This window comes from Camelus ferus, chromosome 2, assembly GCF_009834535.1.
Source record: "Camelus ferus isolate YT-003-E chromosome 2, BCGSAC_Cfer_1.0, whole genome shotgun sequence".
Lineage (NCBI taxonomy): Eukaryota > Metazoa > Chordata > Mammalia > Artiodactyla > Camelidae > Camelus > Camelus ferus.
The window spans coordinates 12037479-12056990 of NC_045697.1; the positions used below are offsets into that span (position 1 = coordinate 12037479).

At 33.4% G+C, this 19512-nt stretch overlaps 1 protein-coding gene and 1 pseudogene across 2 annotated transcripts in view; both read left to right on the forward strand.

Annotated features, from left to right (window-relative positions):
- Window positions 1-19512, forward strand: part of NCAPG (non-SMC condensin I complex subunit G) — a 36877-nt gene that overhangs the window by 14380 nt on the left and 2985 nt on the right. For both annotated transcript variants that reach the window (XM_014566119.2, XM_014566120.2), the window contains 11 exons: window positions 2215-2355; window positions 2959-3082; window positions 4257-4346; window positions 4670-4849; window positions 5654-5764; window positions 8091-8210; window positions 13696-13923; window positions 15803-15984; window positions 16257-16431; window positions 18684-18845; window positions 19082-19217. In XM_014566119.2, the coding sequence (XP_014421605.1) occupies window positions 2215-2355; window positions 2959-3082; window positions 4257-4346; window positions 4670-4849; window positions 5654-5764; window positions 8091-8210; window positions 13696-13923; window positions 15803-15984; window positions 16257-16431; window positions 18684-18845; window positions 19082-19217 (1649 nt within the window). The remainder of the gene's footprint in view (window positions 1-2214; window positions 2356-2958; window positions 3083-4256; window positions 4347-4669; window positions 4850-5653; window positions 5765-8090; window positions 8211-13695; window positions 13924-15802; window positions 15985-16256; window positions 16432-18683; window positions 18846-19081; window positions 19218-19512) is intronic.
- On the forward strand, window positions 1643-1743 carry LOC116659354 (annotated as a pseudogene).

A 19512-nucleotide genomic window follows, 5' to 3' on the forward strand; every position in this document is an offset into this window, starting at 1 on the left:
TGTTAGAGAACAAAGCTAAGAATGTGTTTGAATTTTGTATACAGAACACTGAATCCAGGAAAAACATCTCAAATGTGAGCCAATACGGAGACTTACAGCTCGAGCTCTAGACTTATAGCTCAAGCTATTTCATTTGCACATCATGAAAAACATGTGCAGATCTACTAAGTGTTTTAATGGTAATTATTTCAAGCTTTAATATTTAACAGGAATATTCATTATAATGCTGTTTGGGCCATGTTGAAATGTTTCCAAAAGGAACGAGTTTTGATGCAATGCTTAATAATATATATTTATATAAAAGTAATAAATGCTAATAGAAGTTGGAGAAAATACAAGAAAATATGAGGAAATGTTAAATATTTAAATAACATGGGGAGGGCATCTCCTCAAAGACTGCTTCACAGATTAATTCTTAGTGAAAACTGACATGTGGAGAACTTGGTTCCTCTGACTCTTAAGAGGTCAGGCATTCTTATATTTCTTTTGTTACTTAATCTGTGAGTTTTGAAATAAGTAACTTAAATCAACTTTTTTTTTTCACTTATAAAAAGGAAAACTAAAGATTGTATTTTAATTATTATTGAAAGAATACCTAAGATATAGGATGATTTTCTTTTTGGAGCAGTGTCTCTAGATAGGATTAGTTTTCTCAGGCGCAGAAACAATTAATTAATGGAAGTTTCTTGATCATCTCAAATACATTTTCAGGTGTTTTGTAGCAGGAAGAGTTAGTGACTTAGAACTCTTACCAATTTCCTATTAATTGAGGTGTTTACATAAAGAGAGAAATTGGGGATGCTTAATGAGGCTTATCAAATTTGAGTAAGAAAAGGACAGCAATACATTTTTTAGAAAGTTGCCTTAAATATAAATTCTTGGAGAGAGCTTTTAAAAAAGACTCCTGAGTGGTCTCTTCATTATCATGGCTATCTTTAAAAATGGTTGAAAAGAGATGATTTCATGGTAATTAAAATTGGTAGGTCCATTTTAAGTTATGTTTATGCAATTCAGAATTTGTAATCTATTAATGAAACAACTACTCTGAATTTATTAAAAAAAAAATACCCTTAGTCTTGATGCTATACATTGTGCTAAAGCTGGGATGGAGAAGTAGGGAGGGATTCAAAGATGAGTGAAGATTTTTTAGCTTGTCAGAAATTAGTAACTCAATTTATTGAAATCAATTTATTGATTTCAGTAGTTATCATTTTTGTAGCTTTTGTTTAGTTTCTTGCTAGAATCCAAAAGGTAACTGATGCCCTTGAAGGTCCTGATATCATGGCCAGAGGTTTATGAGCTTTTATTTACTCTTGGCTGTCATTTTATAAGATGAGTCAGTTTATTTATTTATCATACATAATTCTGCAGTATCTATAACTTAATTTTTTTTGACATTTTAAAAATGACATTTTTTTTGTCAGGATTATCATTTCATATATTATTTCCAACCTTAAGTCACCTAGTTGTATAGGTTTAAACTCTTAATTCTGCTTAAACTCTTAATTCTGCCTTTAGGTGGCATTTTTTGGTTCCATACAAAAAAGGAGACCTTCTGGTAGGCTCCTGAATGTTATCCAGGTGAGGGTAATAAAAGGCTGTAATTTGAGCAGTGATAGTAGAAATAAAAGGGTAGCTGATGGTTCTTGCTTAGTAGCACCTACACTAAAATAGTAACAATACAGAGATTAGTAGGGCCCATAAGTAAGGATAATACAAGCTCATGATGCTATCTGTATTTTTCTGACTTTTTTTGAAGGTCATTGTATTCATGGATTACTTAAGTAATTACTGTCACTACTATTTTCAACAAAAGAATGATGGTTAATTACGGATGATCAGGGAAGACTAGCTCTTTCTGAATAATTGGATTTTTGGAGAAGAAATTTAGAACTTTATAATTGATAAACAGTGACATTAGAGTAATTAGTTATTTTAAGAGACATAAATATGTACCTTTTGAAAATTTCCTAGAGGAAATTTGAATCTTTAATGGAAATATAGTTTCCAAATTCTTTTGAATCAAGCCATTAAGTTTGCAAAATTCATGACAATAACATAGAACTTACTCTATAGACCAAATTAGTTTAACATGGTATAAATATCTACATTTTTGGACTGATAGGAGCAGACAATCATCCTTTTCTGACTTAATGGGGAGCTGTTTGATGTTTCTTAACAGTTTCTACATTTTCTTAATTGTGCTTGTTTTAGTTATATTCAGAGCATTCCAGTTGTTAATGATGAACAGAGAGGTGATTTTTCCTATATTGGCAATTTGATGACAAAAGAATTCATAGGTCAACAATTGATTCTAATTATCAAGTCTTTGGATACCAGTGAAGAAGGAGGAAGGTACGTGTAAATGTTAACTCTTGTTCTAATTTGATTTTCTGTATTGAAATATAGAATTGTTACAATATGATTAAATATATTTAACCTAGCTTTCTAAAGTGCTATATGAAGTTTTCTTTTTCCTCTTAGATAACAGGAATGTATAGATACATATAAAATATATATATATGGAATATATCAGAGGAAATACATCCTGTCCCTTTTTCTCTAAATATGAATGTATATGTATGCATACATATGGAAGTGAGTTTCTAATTCAATTTCTTCAGAATAAATCAATAAAATTGTAGGTTTTTGCTTAAAAATCTCTATTACTATTACTAAACCTCTCTGAAATAAGTACATTCTAAAAGATTTGATTCAGTTATGGTATTTTGTTATTTCATCATGTTGATTTATGAAAGATTATAGGGTCATTTATAAATTTTTTTTCTAGAATGTGAATTTTTGATATAAAGTCTATACATATTTTTGTGCCTTTAGTGGTAAATATAAAAAAGAACTAAGACAAATGTAATTAAGCCTGCAGAATAGTTGAAATATTAGAGATAAAATGTGTTTCTACTGTCATATTTAAAATAAAATAATTCTTTCTGAATGCAGGAAACGACTGCTGGCTCTTTTACAGGAGATTCTTACTCTACCCACCACCCCGATATCCCTAATTTCTTTTCTCGTTGAGAGACTGCTCCACATCATTATAGATGATAATAAGAGAACACAAATTGTGAGTAATTTTCTTTATTGTTGATGAAGGTAAAAGGTTTTTGTCAATAACATTGAGGATTGTCTTATTTTCTTTTTAGTACTTTTGACTTTGTCTTTAACTGCCTTTGTTTTAGTTCTGCCTCTTTATCGAGTTTTTAAACTTCTTAAAACCAACTCTGTCTTTCTCACACACACTTTTAAAAACATCTCCTTTCTTCTCTTACCATCCCTGTCATTGTGTTGAATCAGTTTGAAATGGAAGCAGGTTAGGGAAGTGGTGAAACATATGCATTGGTTGCTAAAATGTTTGAGAACTGGCTGAATTTTACATACCTGGGTTCAGATCCCCTTGGATACTTTTCTGGTTTTGTGACTTTGCCCAACATATTTAATTTAGAATTTTTACCTGTCTGCAAAATAAGAATAACAACAAAACCTACCTTTCACTGTCCAATGAAATAATGTTCATAAAGTCCTTGGTAAATACAGAGATAAATATTGTCTATTATATTACTTTATTCAACTGTTATATTCTCGAGAGTAGCCTAAAAAGAAATACCTGTTATCATTGATTTTCTTAAAATCATTTAGTCTTGGTATTGCAAGTTAGTTCAGAGGTTGTCTTTTCGAGCCTTTCCTTATACATAGACTTAAATCCCTTCTACAGCATTCTCAGTTAGTGGTTATCCAGCATCTGCTTAAGGTATCTTTCATTTTCCTGAATTGGCCAACTCCAATGCCCAGTGGCTCTGAAAGGAATGTGTTTAGTTTGCGGTCATTATTTATGCATTGTATACCCAAAGGAAGAATAAAAGAGTATTCTAATTATATTTAACTCTCATTGGAGCTGAACAAGGGAGGAAGTTGAGGATTTTAGGCAGGAAATTTTAGTTTTATGCTGCCTAAGATTAGATGCTTTTTTGTTTTCTGTTTCAAGCACTAAATGAGAGAATTTATTTTGTGTTCGTGTGCTTGTTTACCATATTAGGGGTTTTAGTCATATGTATTGTTTGGTCTTTTTTTTTCCTTCTAAAATTGTCTAACAAATAGAATGTGTGCCTCTTTTGCTTGTATATTTTGCTCTATTTTTCAAGAGATTATGGATACTGCTTGGAGTTTTACAAAGCAGTTTGATGGCATTTTCTGTTATATAACACGTATTAAAGCTTGTATTCTGAATTGTAACTTATCAGGTTACAGAAATTATCTCAGAGATTCGGGCACCCATTCTTAATGTTGGTGCTAATAATGATCCAGCTGATGCAAGAAAGAAAGAACTCAAGGTAACTCTCTTCTAAATTAAAGAAATGCTTGAATATAATGTAATTATGCAAGTCTTTTATTTCGCCTTGTTGTACATTTTCAAAATTGTCCCCACAAAGTCAATTATTGATTAACTATTAAACTACAAGAGTATCTACAATGTTATCAGGCTGTGTCAGTCTGAAAGATTTGCCAATCTCTGTTTCAGGAAGACTGCAACTTTGTACGTGCCTGACTGCTTAACGTCTGGACATTTGAGATGTTAAATAATACTCTTTAGTTCGCTATATTTTCATATTAATAGTTTTTGTTTGATGTTTCCACAATTTATATCTTTTCTTAGATGGCGGAAATAAAAGTTAAACTTATTGAGGCAAAAGAAGCTTTGGAAAATTGCATTGCCTTACAGGATTTTAATCAAGCATCAGAATTAAAAGAAGAAATAAAAGCATTAGAAGATGCCAAAATAAACCTACTGAAAGAGACAGAGCAACTTGAAATTAAAGAAGTCCACATAGAGAAGGTATAGATAACTTTTTCACATTAATTTTCTGCTGTTAGTAATCATCTCAACTGAACCTTGTTTTCTTAACTTAGCTACCAGAATATATTCACTTCGGAGAGATTTTTAACAGTACCATGAATTAATATGAAAATAATATTTTTCTGCCTGTTCCTTTTTATTTTGGACTGTGAAAGACTTCATTGAACTTTAATTATTGTAGCTAGGACTTTAGTTGATTTGCTCCCTTGTCATGCAAATCTCTGGAATCTAAAGTCTTTCTTCCTTGCCAGGGAAACTTGCCTTCCAGTGGTTTCCTTCTGTTTGTTTTTGTCTTGAATGGTTTAGAAAAGGAAAATGCATCTTTCCCTTGTGTATGGAAGACTCATGACCTTTCTGATGTTGGGAAAATAATTTCTATGGTAACAATACCATCATACACATATTTTTTAAAGTTTAATTACTCTTTTGTTTTTAGAAATTTTCTTATTGAAATGAAATACTAAAGTTATATACCTAGCAACGTTTAAAGCTTTCAGCTGTCTTTTTTAACAGTTGTATTTGATAGACTTCTAGACATTAAGAAGCCTGTGGAACATACAAGAGGGAAATGTCAGTTATGGCAGTTGTATATATGAATCTGAAACTTAGAAAATAGTTGGACTAGCTCATAAATAGTAAATGGAGTTGTATGGCTGGATAAGGTTGTGCAGGGAATGTATATAGAGACACCATGGCTTAGACAAAAAGCCCTGAAAAGCAAACATTCAAGGGACAGATGGAAGATATTCTTACTAATGCTGAATATTTTGTGTTCCATTTTAGAATGATGCTGAAACGCTACAAAAGTGTCTTATTTTGTGCCATGAACTGTTGAAGCAGATGTCTACTTCAGCAGGTATAGGTGCAACCATGAATGGCATCATTGAATCCTTGGTATGTTTGGTGCCCTTTGAGGCTTTATTTTAGCCCAGTCCTTCCTCTTTTTATAAGTAATAATATTCTTTGGAGTTCATAAGAATGAAAAGACCATTTTTAACATCTGATAAATATAAATGGTAAAAAAAAAAAATATATATATATATAGTATATACACATACATATATATATAGTGGCTGCTTCATATTGTGAGGATTAAATTAAGATAATGCATGTAAAGGAGCTGGTATATAAGTTATAATTATTCCTTAAGAAACTTTGAAAAAATTATTTTATGCTGGAAAGAGATGCAGGATATCTTCATTTTTTGAATGGTAAGAGGAAGTAGACACATCAAGAATACTTATGTACCAGAATCTTCCTAACATAGAAGGACTATAAGATTACATTTTAAGCCCTGTGAAAGGAATTTGTTTGTTACTATATATTTAAAAGAGTTTTTACTAAAGTAACCCTTCATAGATAATCTCCATTTAACTGACCAGAGGGGCATAAATACTGAAAGCCTCTAGAACAACATTGTCTGGTAGAAATACAATGCAAACCACATGTAACTTTAAATTTTCTAGTTGCCACGTTTAAAAAATTAAAAAGGAACACATGAAATTTATTTTAATATATTTAACTCATATACCCCCAATATTATGATTTCATCTTTTACTCAGTTTTAAAACTACTGAGATATTTTACATTCTGTTCTTCATACTAAGTCTTAAAGCACATCTCAGTCTGGACTAGTCACATTTCCAGTGTTCAGTAGCCACTTGTGGTCAGTGGCTACAGTATTAGACATGCAGCTTTAGAATATTTTTTTTAATAGTGCAACTTAGCAAATACTGAATGTATCTAAACTCTTCCTGGATTCTCTCCAAATTGTTTTTACTTGGGATTAGTGGAAAACAGCCAAAGACTATGATCTAAAATCTAGTTCCTTGGGTTGTCATGAGTTTCTAAATGTAGTAAAGAGGACTAATTACTGTTCACAACAGTCTAGAGCTATTTAAAGCTGGATCTATTAAACTATTAGAATTCAGTTTTATTTTTAATGAAGCAGATGTCTGTAGTGAAAAGTGATGCTTTTAAAGTTCTGCTTTTGTGCTTTATGTCTGGTCCTATTGCAAGAGAATGATAAATTATGATAATTAATAATTACACAATTGTAATACATATGAAGACTTAAATATATGTGGGAAAACATGCAGTACCCAGGGAAGAAAGAATACAAAATTGAATAGTCATAATGATTTTAGAGGGATGTAAATGAGTAAGATATTTAGATAGAGGAGTTATAATATTTTAATGAAATTACTGTACTTTAAATACAAATCATAAATTTTAAGTGAACAAATATTTATTGAATATCTACTGTATTCTCAATGTTGGGGATAGACTATACATGGTATACAAAATACATGTAGACTGCCCTTGTGGATCCTCTGGTCAGGTGAGGAGGGATATCAATCAAAAAAGGAAAGCTTAAGTCATTGATGATTGCTATGAAGAAGAGCTGTATGGTCATATGTGAACTTATGATAGTGGGATTTCATTTGTTCATGGAAGGTGTCCTTGAGCTGATATTTGAGTAGATATTTAGAGGGACGAATGATCTAGACCCACTCTCTCCAATATGGTAGCCATCAGCCACATGTGGATATTACAAACCTGTGGCTATTAAAAACTGGTCCAAACTAAGATGTCCTAGAAATGTAAAAATATGTTGGATTCAAAGACTTAGTACAAACAACAGAATGTAAATTATCTCAGCTTTTAAATATTGACTACATGTTGCATTGATGTTTTATTTATACTGAGTAAAATAAAATATATTAAAATTAGTTTCACCTGTTTCTTTTTACTTTATAATGTGGCTACTAGAATATTTAAAATGACATGTTACTTGCATTATACTTCTTGTGGACAGCATTGAATAAGAGGCATTGAAATCAGATCAACTGAATAAGCAAAGAGCAAGGGATAGCATGGTATAAGATAATACTGGGAAGGACTGCACAATGGGGTATATGATATGTCATGTTAAGGATTTTCATCTTTTCTGAGGGCATTGGGAAACCATTGAGTCAGTTTTGGCGGATGGAGGGAAGGTATCTCATGATCAGAGTGTATTTTGCTCTGTTCTTCTGTTTTAGTAATTTAATATTACCTTTTTTTAAACCAGAAATTAACTTCTTTGAGTTAATAAACAATGTAGAAATGAAGTAGATCTGTGAAATATATGGAAATTATCATTTTAACCAACTTTTTAATATACTATTATAAATATCTTGTCCTGATCAAAATTATTTTAATTTCTAATTCATTTTAGATTCTTCCTGGAATAATAAGTGTTCATCCTATAGTAAGAAATCTGGCTGTTTTGTGCTTGGGATGCTGTGGACTACAGAATCAGGATTTTGCAAGTAAACATTTTGTATTACTATTGCAGGTAGGATTTATCTTTTGATAAAATCTTGATTCTACTGCCTTAAATAAATCTATGGTGATAATGCCAGTATTATAAATTTAATCTATTCCAGGGCTTACTGACAATGATGATAATTATGGATGACTTTTAGGGACTTGATTTTTATCTTTTGATTTTTTTATTAAAACTTCTTTGTAGACAAAAGATGAAATGTCAGTTATTTAAGGTATTTTTAAGATTAATTATGTAGCAGATATTTATTGAATGCATATTAAATGCCCAGCATTATTCTAGACTTAGAAAAAAAAATAAGATAGGTAATGAAAAAACCAAAAGTTGCTGTCCTAAGAGAGCTTACATTTTAGAAGAAGAAACATATGATGAAAAATGAACAATATATAGTATGTCAGACAGAAAAAAGATAAAGCAGAGAAGGGGAATGAGGACTGGGAATAGGGAGAGGGAGCAGTTTGAGAAAGACCTTACTAATAAGTCAAAATTTGAGCCATTACCAGAGGGAAATGAGAACGAGCCATGTAGATATCTTGGTAAGACGTTTCCAAAGAGAGGGAAGAGCGGGGATGGGGCCCTGCAGTAGGCCTCTGCTTCTTGTGTTCAAGGAGCAGGAGCTCATATGGCTAGGTCAGACTGGGCAAAGGGAGACTAGTAGGAGAATGGGTTTGCAGACAGCAGAACAACCATGTCTTCTAGAGACTTACAGTCTGTAAAGATGTAGCTTTCACAGCGAATGAGATGGGAAGGAATGGGAAAATTTTGAGTAGAGGATTTTTATAATCTGACTGGATGAAATGTTGGTGTAGACCAAGGGTTGGGAAACCTTTTCTATAAAGGGCTAGAGAGTAAAATACGGACTTTAGACCATATGGTCTGTCTGAACTACATCTCTGCTGTGATAGTGTGAAAACATCCATAGATGATACATAAACGAATAAGAATGATTGTAGTTCAATAAAGCTTTATTTATGGACCCTGAAATTTGAATTTCATATAATTTTAGCATATGATGAGATGTTATTTTTTAACCATTTAAAAATGTACAACTGTTCTTCCCTTGGAGGCAGTATAAAACAGGCAGCAGACAGGATTTGGCCAATGAGTCATAGTTTGCAGATCCCTAATATTAACTATAGGGATACACATTCGAAAGCAGAGAAGGTCCTACATAAGGAAGATACTACAATAATCCAGGAAAGAGATCATGGTGACTTGGACCAGTGTTGTGCTTATGGGAGTCATGAGAAGTGGTAATATAAATTTGGAGATGATGTCTGTAGAATTTGCTGAGGAGTCTGATGTGGCATGTGAGAGAAGGAAGTGGAATAAAACTGAGGATTTTGTCCAGAATAACAGAAAAGATGGAACTGCTCTTTCCTGTGAGGGGGAAACAGAGGGATAGGTTTTATGGCAGGTGGGTGAAATAGGAGTCCAGTTTGGGGCATGGTAAGTTTGAAGTTTGAGGTTCAAGTGGATATATTGAATAGGCATTTGTATCTGAGTTTGGAGATAGGAGAGAAGCCCAGGCTGGGGAGATGAATCTAGAAGTTTATTCTATAATAGTATCCAGTGCCTAGAGACTGGATGTTACCTGACAAATGATTATAGATTGAGAAGAGATCTCAACTTTGTAGTTCCCTGGGGCTCAGGCAACATTAAAAGTAAGGGGGTTGAAGAAGAAGCAGTAAAGACTAAGGTGAAGTTGACAGTAAGGAGAGAGTATGATGTCCTAGAAGGCAAATGAAGATGATTTTTCAAGAAACTAGGATGACCCAACTGTCTAATGCTGGTGACAAGTTGATAAGGATTCACAGTGGACCATTTTAGGCAAGTAAGGAAGTGTTTGGTGACTTTCATGCTAATAGTTTATGTGGAGGGCAAAGCCTCGTGGAGTGAGCTGAAGTGAGAATTAAGGGAGAGGAATTGGAGACAGCCAGTGTAGACTGCTCTTTCACGATTTTATTTTGTTAGGAGTAACAGAGAATTGGAGTGGTAGCAAGAGAAATATGGGGTAAAAAGAAAAGTCTTTTGGTTTTGTTTGAATGTTTCTTAAGATGGAGAAAATTATAGCATGTTTGTATCCTAAGGAGAATGACCCATTTGAAAGGAAAAAACTGACAATATAGGGAAGAGAGAAGAGCTGCTAGAGTGCTACTGGTAGACAAGGGGGGTTAAATCTGGTGCCCCGGGGGATGCATTTGACCTTTTAACTTCTTTGGCTGTCTGTTTTTAACATTTGGGCCTAGCTTTAATTGGAAAATAAACCTCCCCTCACTTCCCCATGTAAAAAGACAATGTGATTTGTGTAGCATCTTGGTGTTGCCAAATGTGATAGGATAAAAAACCTGCAAGGAGTTGTAGTGTGAACTACCAACAGGCAGATGGGAGTGCTTTGTGTGTTCGCCTTGAAAATAACATGTGACATGGATTATCATTTTCATGAAGATTATTTTAAAAGACTGAAGTCAACCAATAGCTGATTTTTCTCCCAACATTAATGAAGCATCCTTTAGTGTTGCTTATGACATTGCCAAGAAAAAGAGAATACACAATTAGAGAGAACTTGGTAGTCATGTGTTTTGGAAATGGTCAAACTGCTTGTGGCTTGTGTCAAAGGAAGAAAATTAAAACCATACTTTTGTCAAAAGACAATCTTTAGGAATTTCAGGGTTTTAATTTCCTTGGCATCTAATCAATTCATTTAATGTGCAAGGATTAAATTCCTAATGCTGTTTTTTTTTGTATTTATCATCCCATGCTTGTTATCAAAGAACATTTTCTGTTATTTTGAGATCTTTTTGGAAACTTGGAATGTAAACTATTATCTTTAAGATGGTGTACGTGTTCTTTTCAAACTGAAGAAAAATCTTGGTACTTAATTCAGGTGAATCATTCAGAGTGCTTCACCATACATCTGGTTTTGCTTCATTCATCAAGATGTAGAATGAATCTTCCTATGTTATACAGAGTTATTTCTTCTTATATCAGCCAAGTATTAGCATCAGTGATTCTGCTACTAATTCGAAAAGGAGTCGTTTACTATTGTGAAATTTATTGGCTTTATAGATGCCTAGGAAATAAAATCCTACATTTTCAGAGAGTCTTCTTTTTTTTTTTTTTTTGCTAAGAAATTAAAACAGTGGGTTCTCTATTTCAGTTTCCTGGTTTTCTAGAGGATGGATTGTGAACTGCTAGGCTGACCCTTGGTCATTACTTTTTTTTTAAATGAAAGAAAAATCTTACTAGAACATTTGATAGTGAAGAGTTCATTTATTTCTAGTTTACTAAGTGTAGAAGTGTTTTGGGCTCTAAAAACGGGGTGAAACATTCCTTACGAAGCCCTATATACCATTATGAATGCTTCTGAAAAATTGTAAGTTGTTGTAATCAAGTTAGAAGTCTTGACGGAGGAGATTGGAGGTAGACAACTGTGCAGAATTTCTAGTTCTACAGCAAAAGAAATACTGTAGAACTCTTTCCAAAAATATGTAAGTTCACGTGACCTTTAAAGACGAAATGTGGATTTTGATATTTTTAATTTTTGTTGACATAACGTCAGTAATAAGTATTTTGGTCATTTCAGACAGAAGAAATGTAATAAGAATTTAGTGCTTGAGAGTGTCCTAGAGCACTGGGAAGTGATTTAGTACTAACTCATCCCCCACTTGACAGAGAAAGCTGTAGGAGCTTTGATACTCTCTGCTCCTGTAGAATTTTCTGTAATGAAAAGGAATTGTCAAAATCAAGTTCATGTGAAAGATAAATGAATGTTCAAGACCAAACCATAATTGTACCTTCTTTCAGATCAAAACAGTCAATAGCAGCTTTGTCATGGAATTAAAATTTTTAAAAATTAAAGTTTACCTTTCCTTTTTTTTTTTAACTTTAAGCAACTTTTATCTCTGAACTTTTTTTCAGAATGTCTGAAAAAGATAGATATAATTTTGTAAATTAAAAATTTTTGTGAAAGATACTATATACAAATGCAGTAAAATAAATTTTATGTGGAATTTTGCCTGTTTTGTATGTTATTCTTGAGTAGAGTTTTAAGCTTTTATCAGGTCCTCAAAGGGTTTCACAATCAACAGAAGTTAACCACTGAATGGTTATTGAATTATCTTTATAAAGATATTTTCACGACTATCATTGAAAGATTTTAGATGAAGGGAAAAGAGCTGTATTTTGGAGGAGTAAGAAATCAGTTCTTTTTTTAATCCAGTTTCAGTAATAAAAATTGATTTAAGAAATATATACATATTTGTTGGAAAGGGAGGAGAGGGAAATTATTTCATTTTAAAATCTTTCTTAAATAAATATCCAGTATTGAGAACTATTGCTATCCAGTAAGGGACTGGGCAGGGCGTGAAAAACCAAGATGCTCTTGAGAGAGTAGCATGTTTAGAATTTGTAGAGAATAGTCATGACAGTACCTTCTCATAAATAAGCATTTGACTTTGGTGGATATGCAAGTTTTGCTATAAGAAAATAAATATCCAGTATTGAGAACTAATGCTATCCAGTAAGGGACTGGGCAGGGCGTGAAAAACCAAGATGCTCTTGAGAGAGTAGCATGTTTAGAATTTGTAGAGAATAGTCATGACAGTACCTTCTCATAAATAAGCATTTGACTTTGGTGGATATGCAAGTTTTGCTATAAGAAAATGTGAAATAGATGTGTCTTGAAATTTCCTTCGAAGTTTTGTAATTTTGAGCCATTTTTCTTCATTCTTTAATTTGACCAACTTGAAGGTGATTTTTATTTATTCTAAAGGCTAAGCTATATAGCCAAGTAGTTTGTCAATTACCAAAATTTAAGTTAGAATATGATACATCTCTTCGTAAGAGAAATATTCAACTTTTTTTCCATAGCTTTGAAATTTGATATGTAGGAATTCAGTTTTCTTAACTCAGGATAGACACATAAAAACTGCTAGGTTTTATGGTTCACTTCCTTTTATAAAGGAGTTCAGTTCATTCAAAGCTGAATTCACTGTTAATGAAATCTGAATATATTGAGCTAATAAGAAAAATTTATCTTTAATGAAACTTCATAACCTAGAGGAATACTGATGTTCTGATGAATGTTTTTCATCAGTTAGAATGCAATGTTTTTGTCTTGATAGATGGCCCCTAACAATTATAATATATTGAACAGTTTTTCTAGATCTTAAAAAATGACAAAATCATAATTGAACATGTACATTTTAAATATATGAAAGGGACAAATAATATAATTCAGCTTGACTCTAGTTCAGGAATATTTTTGACTGAAGATGAACTTTTTCTGAAGGAAATAAAACTAAATGTTATGGTACAAATAAATAAAAACTGCAACTTTAAAATGAAGATTTTAATTGTTTTGAGAAATATTACGTAAACCTGCTACTGTTGTTGAAATTAGACTAAGAATAAGATATTTGTTAATTTCATGTGGTGTAAACAGAATAAAAGTATACTTAATTTACTTTTGGTGGGGGATGTTTCAATTTAGGTTTTGCAAATTGATGATGTGACAATAAAAATAAGTGCTTTAAAGGCAATCTTTGACCAGCTGATGACATTTGGATTTGAACCATTCAAAACTAAAAAAATCAAAGCCCTTCAAAATGAAGGGACAGAAATAAACACTGATGAAGAGCAAGAGTCAGAAGAATCTGAAGAAGAGTCTGCTACAGCCAAGAATGTTTTGAGACTACTTTCTGATTTCTTAGATAGCGAGGTAAGAAATAATCGTAGCCCTATTATTATGAAATGTCATTTTCAGCATGTGTATATTTATACTGTGTATATTTTTAGGCTGAAATTCATGTTGGCCAACATTTAAACAGTTTGCCTTTTGAATATCATAATTAAATCCTACTTTCCCTTCTGATATACCTCATTTCTTACTATCAGATTACATGTATAGAGAATTGACATGTAAACAAGCATGAAATGACTATTGGGGTGTTGTTACTTTTTCATCTTTTTTTTCTCTGTCTTTGTGATCTATGACTTAAAAGTTTTTTCCCCAGGAGTCTTAAATAATCTAAAATAATTTTAACATTAGGTAAGTGGAAGTTCTAAAATACAGTGTGTGATTAATCTCTTTCCTTAAGGTTGTCATGAACTACATTTTTATACCATATATAAACATTTAAATTCTAAATTTTTTTATTCAGGTGAAATTGACATAGCATAAACTAACAATTTTAGAGTGAGCAATTCATTGACAGTACATGAACAAGATAGTTCAACCACTGCTTCTATCTAATTTTTAAGACATTTTCCTCATACCAAAAGGAAACTACCCATTAGGCAGTTGCTGTAGATTTTCTAGCCCCTGACAACCACCAGTGTGCATTTTGTCTCTATGGATCTATCTCTTCTGGATATTTCGTATAAGTGGAATCATAAAGTGTGTGACCCTGTGTCTGCTTTCTTTCACTTAGCTTGTTTTCAAGGCTCATTTATGTTGTGGCTTATGTCAGTACTTCATTCCGTTTTACTGCTGAACAGTATTCCATTTTATGTATATAGCCATTCATCCCTTGAAGGATATTTGGGCTGTTTCCACCCTTTGACTATTGTGACTAGTGATGCTATAAGATGTGTTTGTCTGAGTAGCTGTTTTCAGTTCTTTGGGGGTGTATTTCTAGAAATGAGATTTCTGGGTCATATATTAACTCTTTTTTTGTTGTTTCTAGGATTCTGTCCCTGCTCCTGGTCTCAACTAGATGATTAATGCATCCTCATATATTTATCTTTTTTTTTTAAGTGAGAAAATTTAAGTTCTACTCTCAGCAAATTTCAGTGATATAATAGTGATCAGCTATAATCACCATGTTTTACATTAGGTCTCAGGAACTTATTTTTCCTTCCTCCCTCCCTCCCTTCCTTTACATATAATAGAACTTAGAATCTTATAACTGAAAGTATACCCCTTTAATATCTCCTTTTTGTATATGAAAAAAACTGAGGCTAATACAAAGAAATTAAGTAATATATATATAGGACTGGGTCACGCAACTAGGAAGCAGAGGCTTGGATTTAATTCTCTGTCAATAACCAGTATTTTTAACTACCACTCATTTATACCTGTACCTCCATTTGAATACCACTACATCTTCTTTCCCATTTTCTTCTCTAGGTTTGTTTTGGTTACTCTTTCTCAGAATGCCTTTTCCCACTTGTTCACCTTCTGTTCACATTTTACCCCTCATTCACACACATTGCCACTCTCGCCTCTGGAGCTTTCATTTCTAGGCCTTCTCTGATAGCAGAGACCATTGCTGACGGCTTTCTATATCTTAGCACCATGATAGTGTTTAATATATATTGTTTTGATTTCTGGTTTTACAATATTATGAGATATTTTGGTTCTTCTAAAGAATTTAAAGGGAATTGAAGTTTCATAGCTAGACTAGTAATTTGTCATGTTAGCCTAAACCTAATAGGGGGAAACAAAATCTTTGTATGTGCCTTTAAAAAATTACTAATATCATGAGTGATTTTGGGTAATTTATGTAAAAATACCATAGGACAGGCTACAGTGTAAAGCTTAATTAAAAAGGAAGTACAAATAAAAAATTTCTTTTAACGAAAGTCATTTTTATTAGGTGTCTGAACTCAGGACAGGAGCTGCAGAAGGACTAGCCAAGCTGATGTTCTCCGGGCTTCTGGTCAGCAGCAGGCTTCTCTCTCGCCTTGTCTTGTTGTGGTATAACCCTGTGACTGAGGAGGATGTTCGACTCCGACACTGCTTAGGCGTGTTCTTCCCCATGTTTGCTTATGCAAGCAGGTATATAGTCATACTGATAAATCAAAATCTGACTTAAGTTCAGGCTCCCCATGACTCATATCTAGTTTGTTAACTCTTTTCTTCCAGTGGTAAGTAAGGAAATGAGAACTTATTAGATTCTACCTACCTGAATTATTTTGTTCTTTCCTAAACATGTACTCCATCTTGATGGGGTGAATTTGATATATAATGGGGTTTTTTGTTTATTTTGTTTTGCTTTTTTAAGAATCATGCTTTTTCTTGCTAACATACTTCAAATTATTTTTCAATAGGACTAATCAGGAATGTTTTGAAGAAGCCTTTCTTCCAACTCTACAAACACTGGCTAATGCCCCGGCATCTTCTCCTTTAGCTGAAATAGATATCACTAATGTTGCTGAGTTACTTGTAGATTTGACAAGACCAAGTGGATTAAATCCTCAGGCCAAGGATTCCCAAGATTATCAGGTGGGTGAGTGTGTTAGCCTGTGTATGGATGGTAAGGATGGTACCCTGCATGCAGGTTACTGTTGTTTTGGTAAAATAATCCCTCGCATAGATTCTTTGAAACAGAGAGAAGCTACATGTTGATCTTAGGTTTCTGGTTTATATGGTGGCACATAACAAAGTAAACAAGAAACACAGATCTTTTGCAGCTACATGGGTAGACCTAGAGGGTATTATGCTTTGTGAAATAAGCCAGACAGAGAAAGATAAATACTTTATCACTTATATGTAGATTCTAAAAAGTAAAATGAATGAATATAATAAAAACACAGATACAGAGAACAAACTAGGGGTTACCGGTGGGGAGTCAGAAGAGGGGAGGGACAAGATAGAGATGGGGGTTAAGAGGTACAAACTGCTATGTAAAAAATAAATAAGCAAGGAGGATATATTCTACAGCATAGGAGAATACAGCCCATATTTTATAATAACTTTAAATGGAGCATAATCTATAAAAATATTCAATCACTCTCTTGTACATTTGAAACTAATGTAATACTGTTGGTCAGCTATACTTAAAAAAGATCTTTTGGGAAATGGGGAGATCGTCATATAAAAACAGAAGTAATCAATGCTAACATTTTTGCTGCTGAAAAGAAGTTACCAAAATTCATCATCCTTATTGTCTGCTCCTCACCTACCACTGGCTGTTAATCATTCTGAATAATGAACTGTTATGTAGGACTCATTGAGTCCTCAATTGTTGGTTTACCTGCTATGTTTCTGATAGAAGGAGAATTCAAAGAATGAAACTCATCTTAAGCTTAGTCTTGTTTTTAATACAAAGAAGATAAATTGAGTGCATACTCTCCCACAAATTAAATGTAAGCTGGTTTTTAACCCTTTAATATCACCTGATCAGACATTCACCATATTGAAAATTAATGTGTTATTAATGATTTTAGATGCCAACTGATTAAGTTGAAAGTACTGGTCTTCTGTTTTAATTGATTTTTAGTGGCTGCATACTTCATTCAAGTTATTATGTTACATATCACTGGAAAGAAGATTACAAATGATATTAAAGCAAAATACAGTAAGGGTCAGTGATACAGCTACAAAGCACTTTAGCACTCCAGAAGATGGCAGGGTTCACGTGGGAGGGGTGATGAGTACAGCATTATTAGTTCTAAAACTCACCCAGTAAAATTTACTTAGGCCTTGTTGGGATTTGGGGAGTGATTTGAAGAGAGAAAAAGACTTTTAGTAAAGGTGATTAAATGTAGCTGGTTGTCCAAGTCATGTTGGGGAACTACGGGAAAAATCATTCCAGCTGAGGATCCTGAATGGGCTCTTAGGGCAGAACATTAGGATAGGGAATTTGGAGTTGATCCTGTTTGCATGGTGTATATGAAAGGGTTAATGGAATGAAAGTTACTTATTAGGAAGGTTGATTTGGTGGTCAGTGTTATTAGGTGAGGTGATTTGGTAAGAGGAATAGAAAGAGAATATTAATAAATAAAGCAGTTAAAAATCTGTATAATTAGGAGATAAACATTTACAGAAAAAGAGTAAAAGGAAGTAGTAGTGAAAGCAGAAAGAAAAAATAGCAGAAATTGACATAGAAAAAAGTTGCGGGTACAAAAGCCTAGAAGATAGAGCTTTGTGAGGCAAGGGAGATGGAGGAATCCAAGATAACTCTGAGGTCCTAAGTGTGGGTGACAGAAGACCTCAGAGAAGCTGTGGACATTAGGGCATATGCTCATGATCAGCGTCTTGTAGGAGTGGAGGAAACAGGTTGGGCAGAGGAAGAAGTTGAACTGTCATGTAGTCTTAAGGTTCTAGCTCATCTCACAGGATGTTCTGAAATTGGGACAGTCCTTTGCTTTGTCCAGAGTTGAGAAAGGGCTAGGCTGTTGTACCTGTGTATCTACCAGTTGCTGAATGTGGACTAACCCTTGGGGAGGAGGTGTGACCTTGCACAGAGCAAGATCATTGTCCTCAGCCTGGATCAGTTCTGTATCTGGGAACTCTAGCCTCCAAAACTCTGTAGCCTGGAGAATGAATGGTCCAGTAGTAAAGGGGGTGGACCTAGGCCCTGTACCACAGCATCTGCTACAAGAAGGGGAACGTGTTTGGGGAGGAATATGTTAATTTGGTTTTAGACATTATGTATTTGGAACTATGGCAAGATAGTTGGAAATGTCTGATGTGTAAGCTGTATTGGAATCATATCATTTCAATTTACAAGGATTTTTCTCTTGATTTTCTAGGCCTTAACCGTGCATGACAACCTGGCTATAAAAATTTGCAATGAGATTCTAACGTGTCCATATTCACCAGAAATTCGAGTCTATACGAAAGCCTTGAGTTCTTTAGAACTCAGTAGCCATCTTGCTAAAGATCTTCTGGTTCTGTTGAATGAGATTCTGGAGGCAAGTAGTTTCTAGTTCCTCTTAATGTGTGTATATTTTTATCAAAGTAGAGTTTACATAGTTTTATTAATATTTATACATATATTAGCACATTGTGACTTTGCTCATTTGAGGTAAATATTTCCTTCATAAATTTACTAGAACTTTTAGAATATTTTTAAACATCTTTATCAGTATATAGCTTTTTTGAAAGAAGATTAGAAAATGCTGCATTAAAAAAATGTTTTCTATTACAGCAAGTAAAAGATAGAACGTGTCTGAGAGCTTTGGAGAAAATCAAGATTCAGTTAGAAAAGGAAAATAAAGAGCATGGTGACCAGGTGGTAGCAGCGCAGGGTGACGGCGCACCTACGGCTGCTTTTCACAGTGAAGGTGGTGACAGCATGGTGACCCGAGTGTTTGTGAGACTGTCCTTTTCATCTTTACTGAGACACACTGTGTTCCTCCTCTACATGTGATTGGATATCAGAAATGAAAGAAGTTTTTCTAATTAACCCCCTGGGAAAGTATATTACTGATAAGTGTTTATTATACTTTTATAGTTTTTTGGGTACATTTCTTACCACATGACCATGCATACTGTGTTCTTAGGAGTTTTGCGTGCTTATTGTCCAGTGTGCACATATTTTGGAACATGGATTTATGAAAAATTTTCAATAGCTAGTAT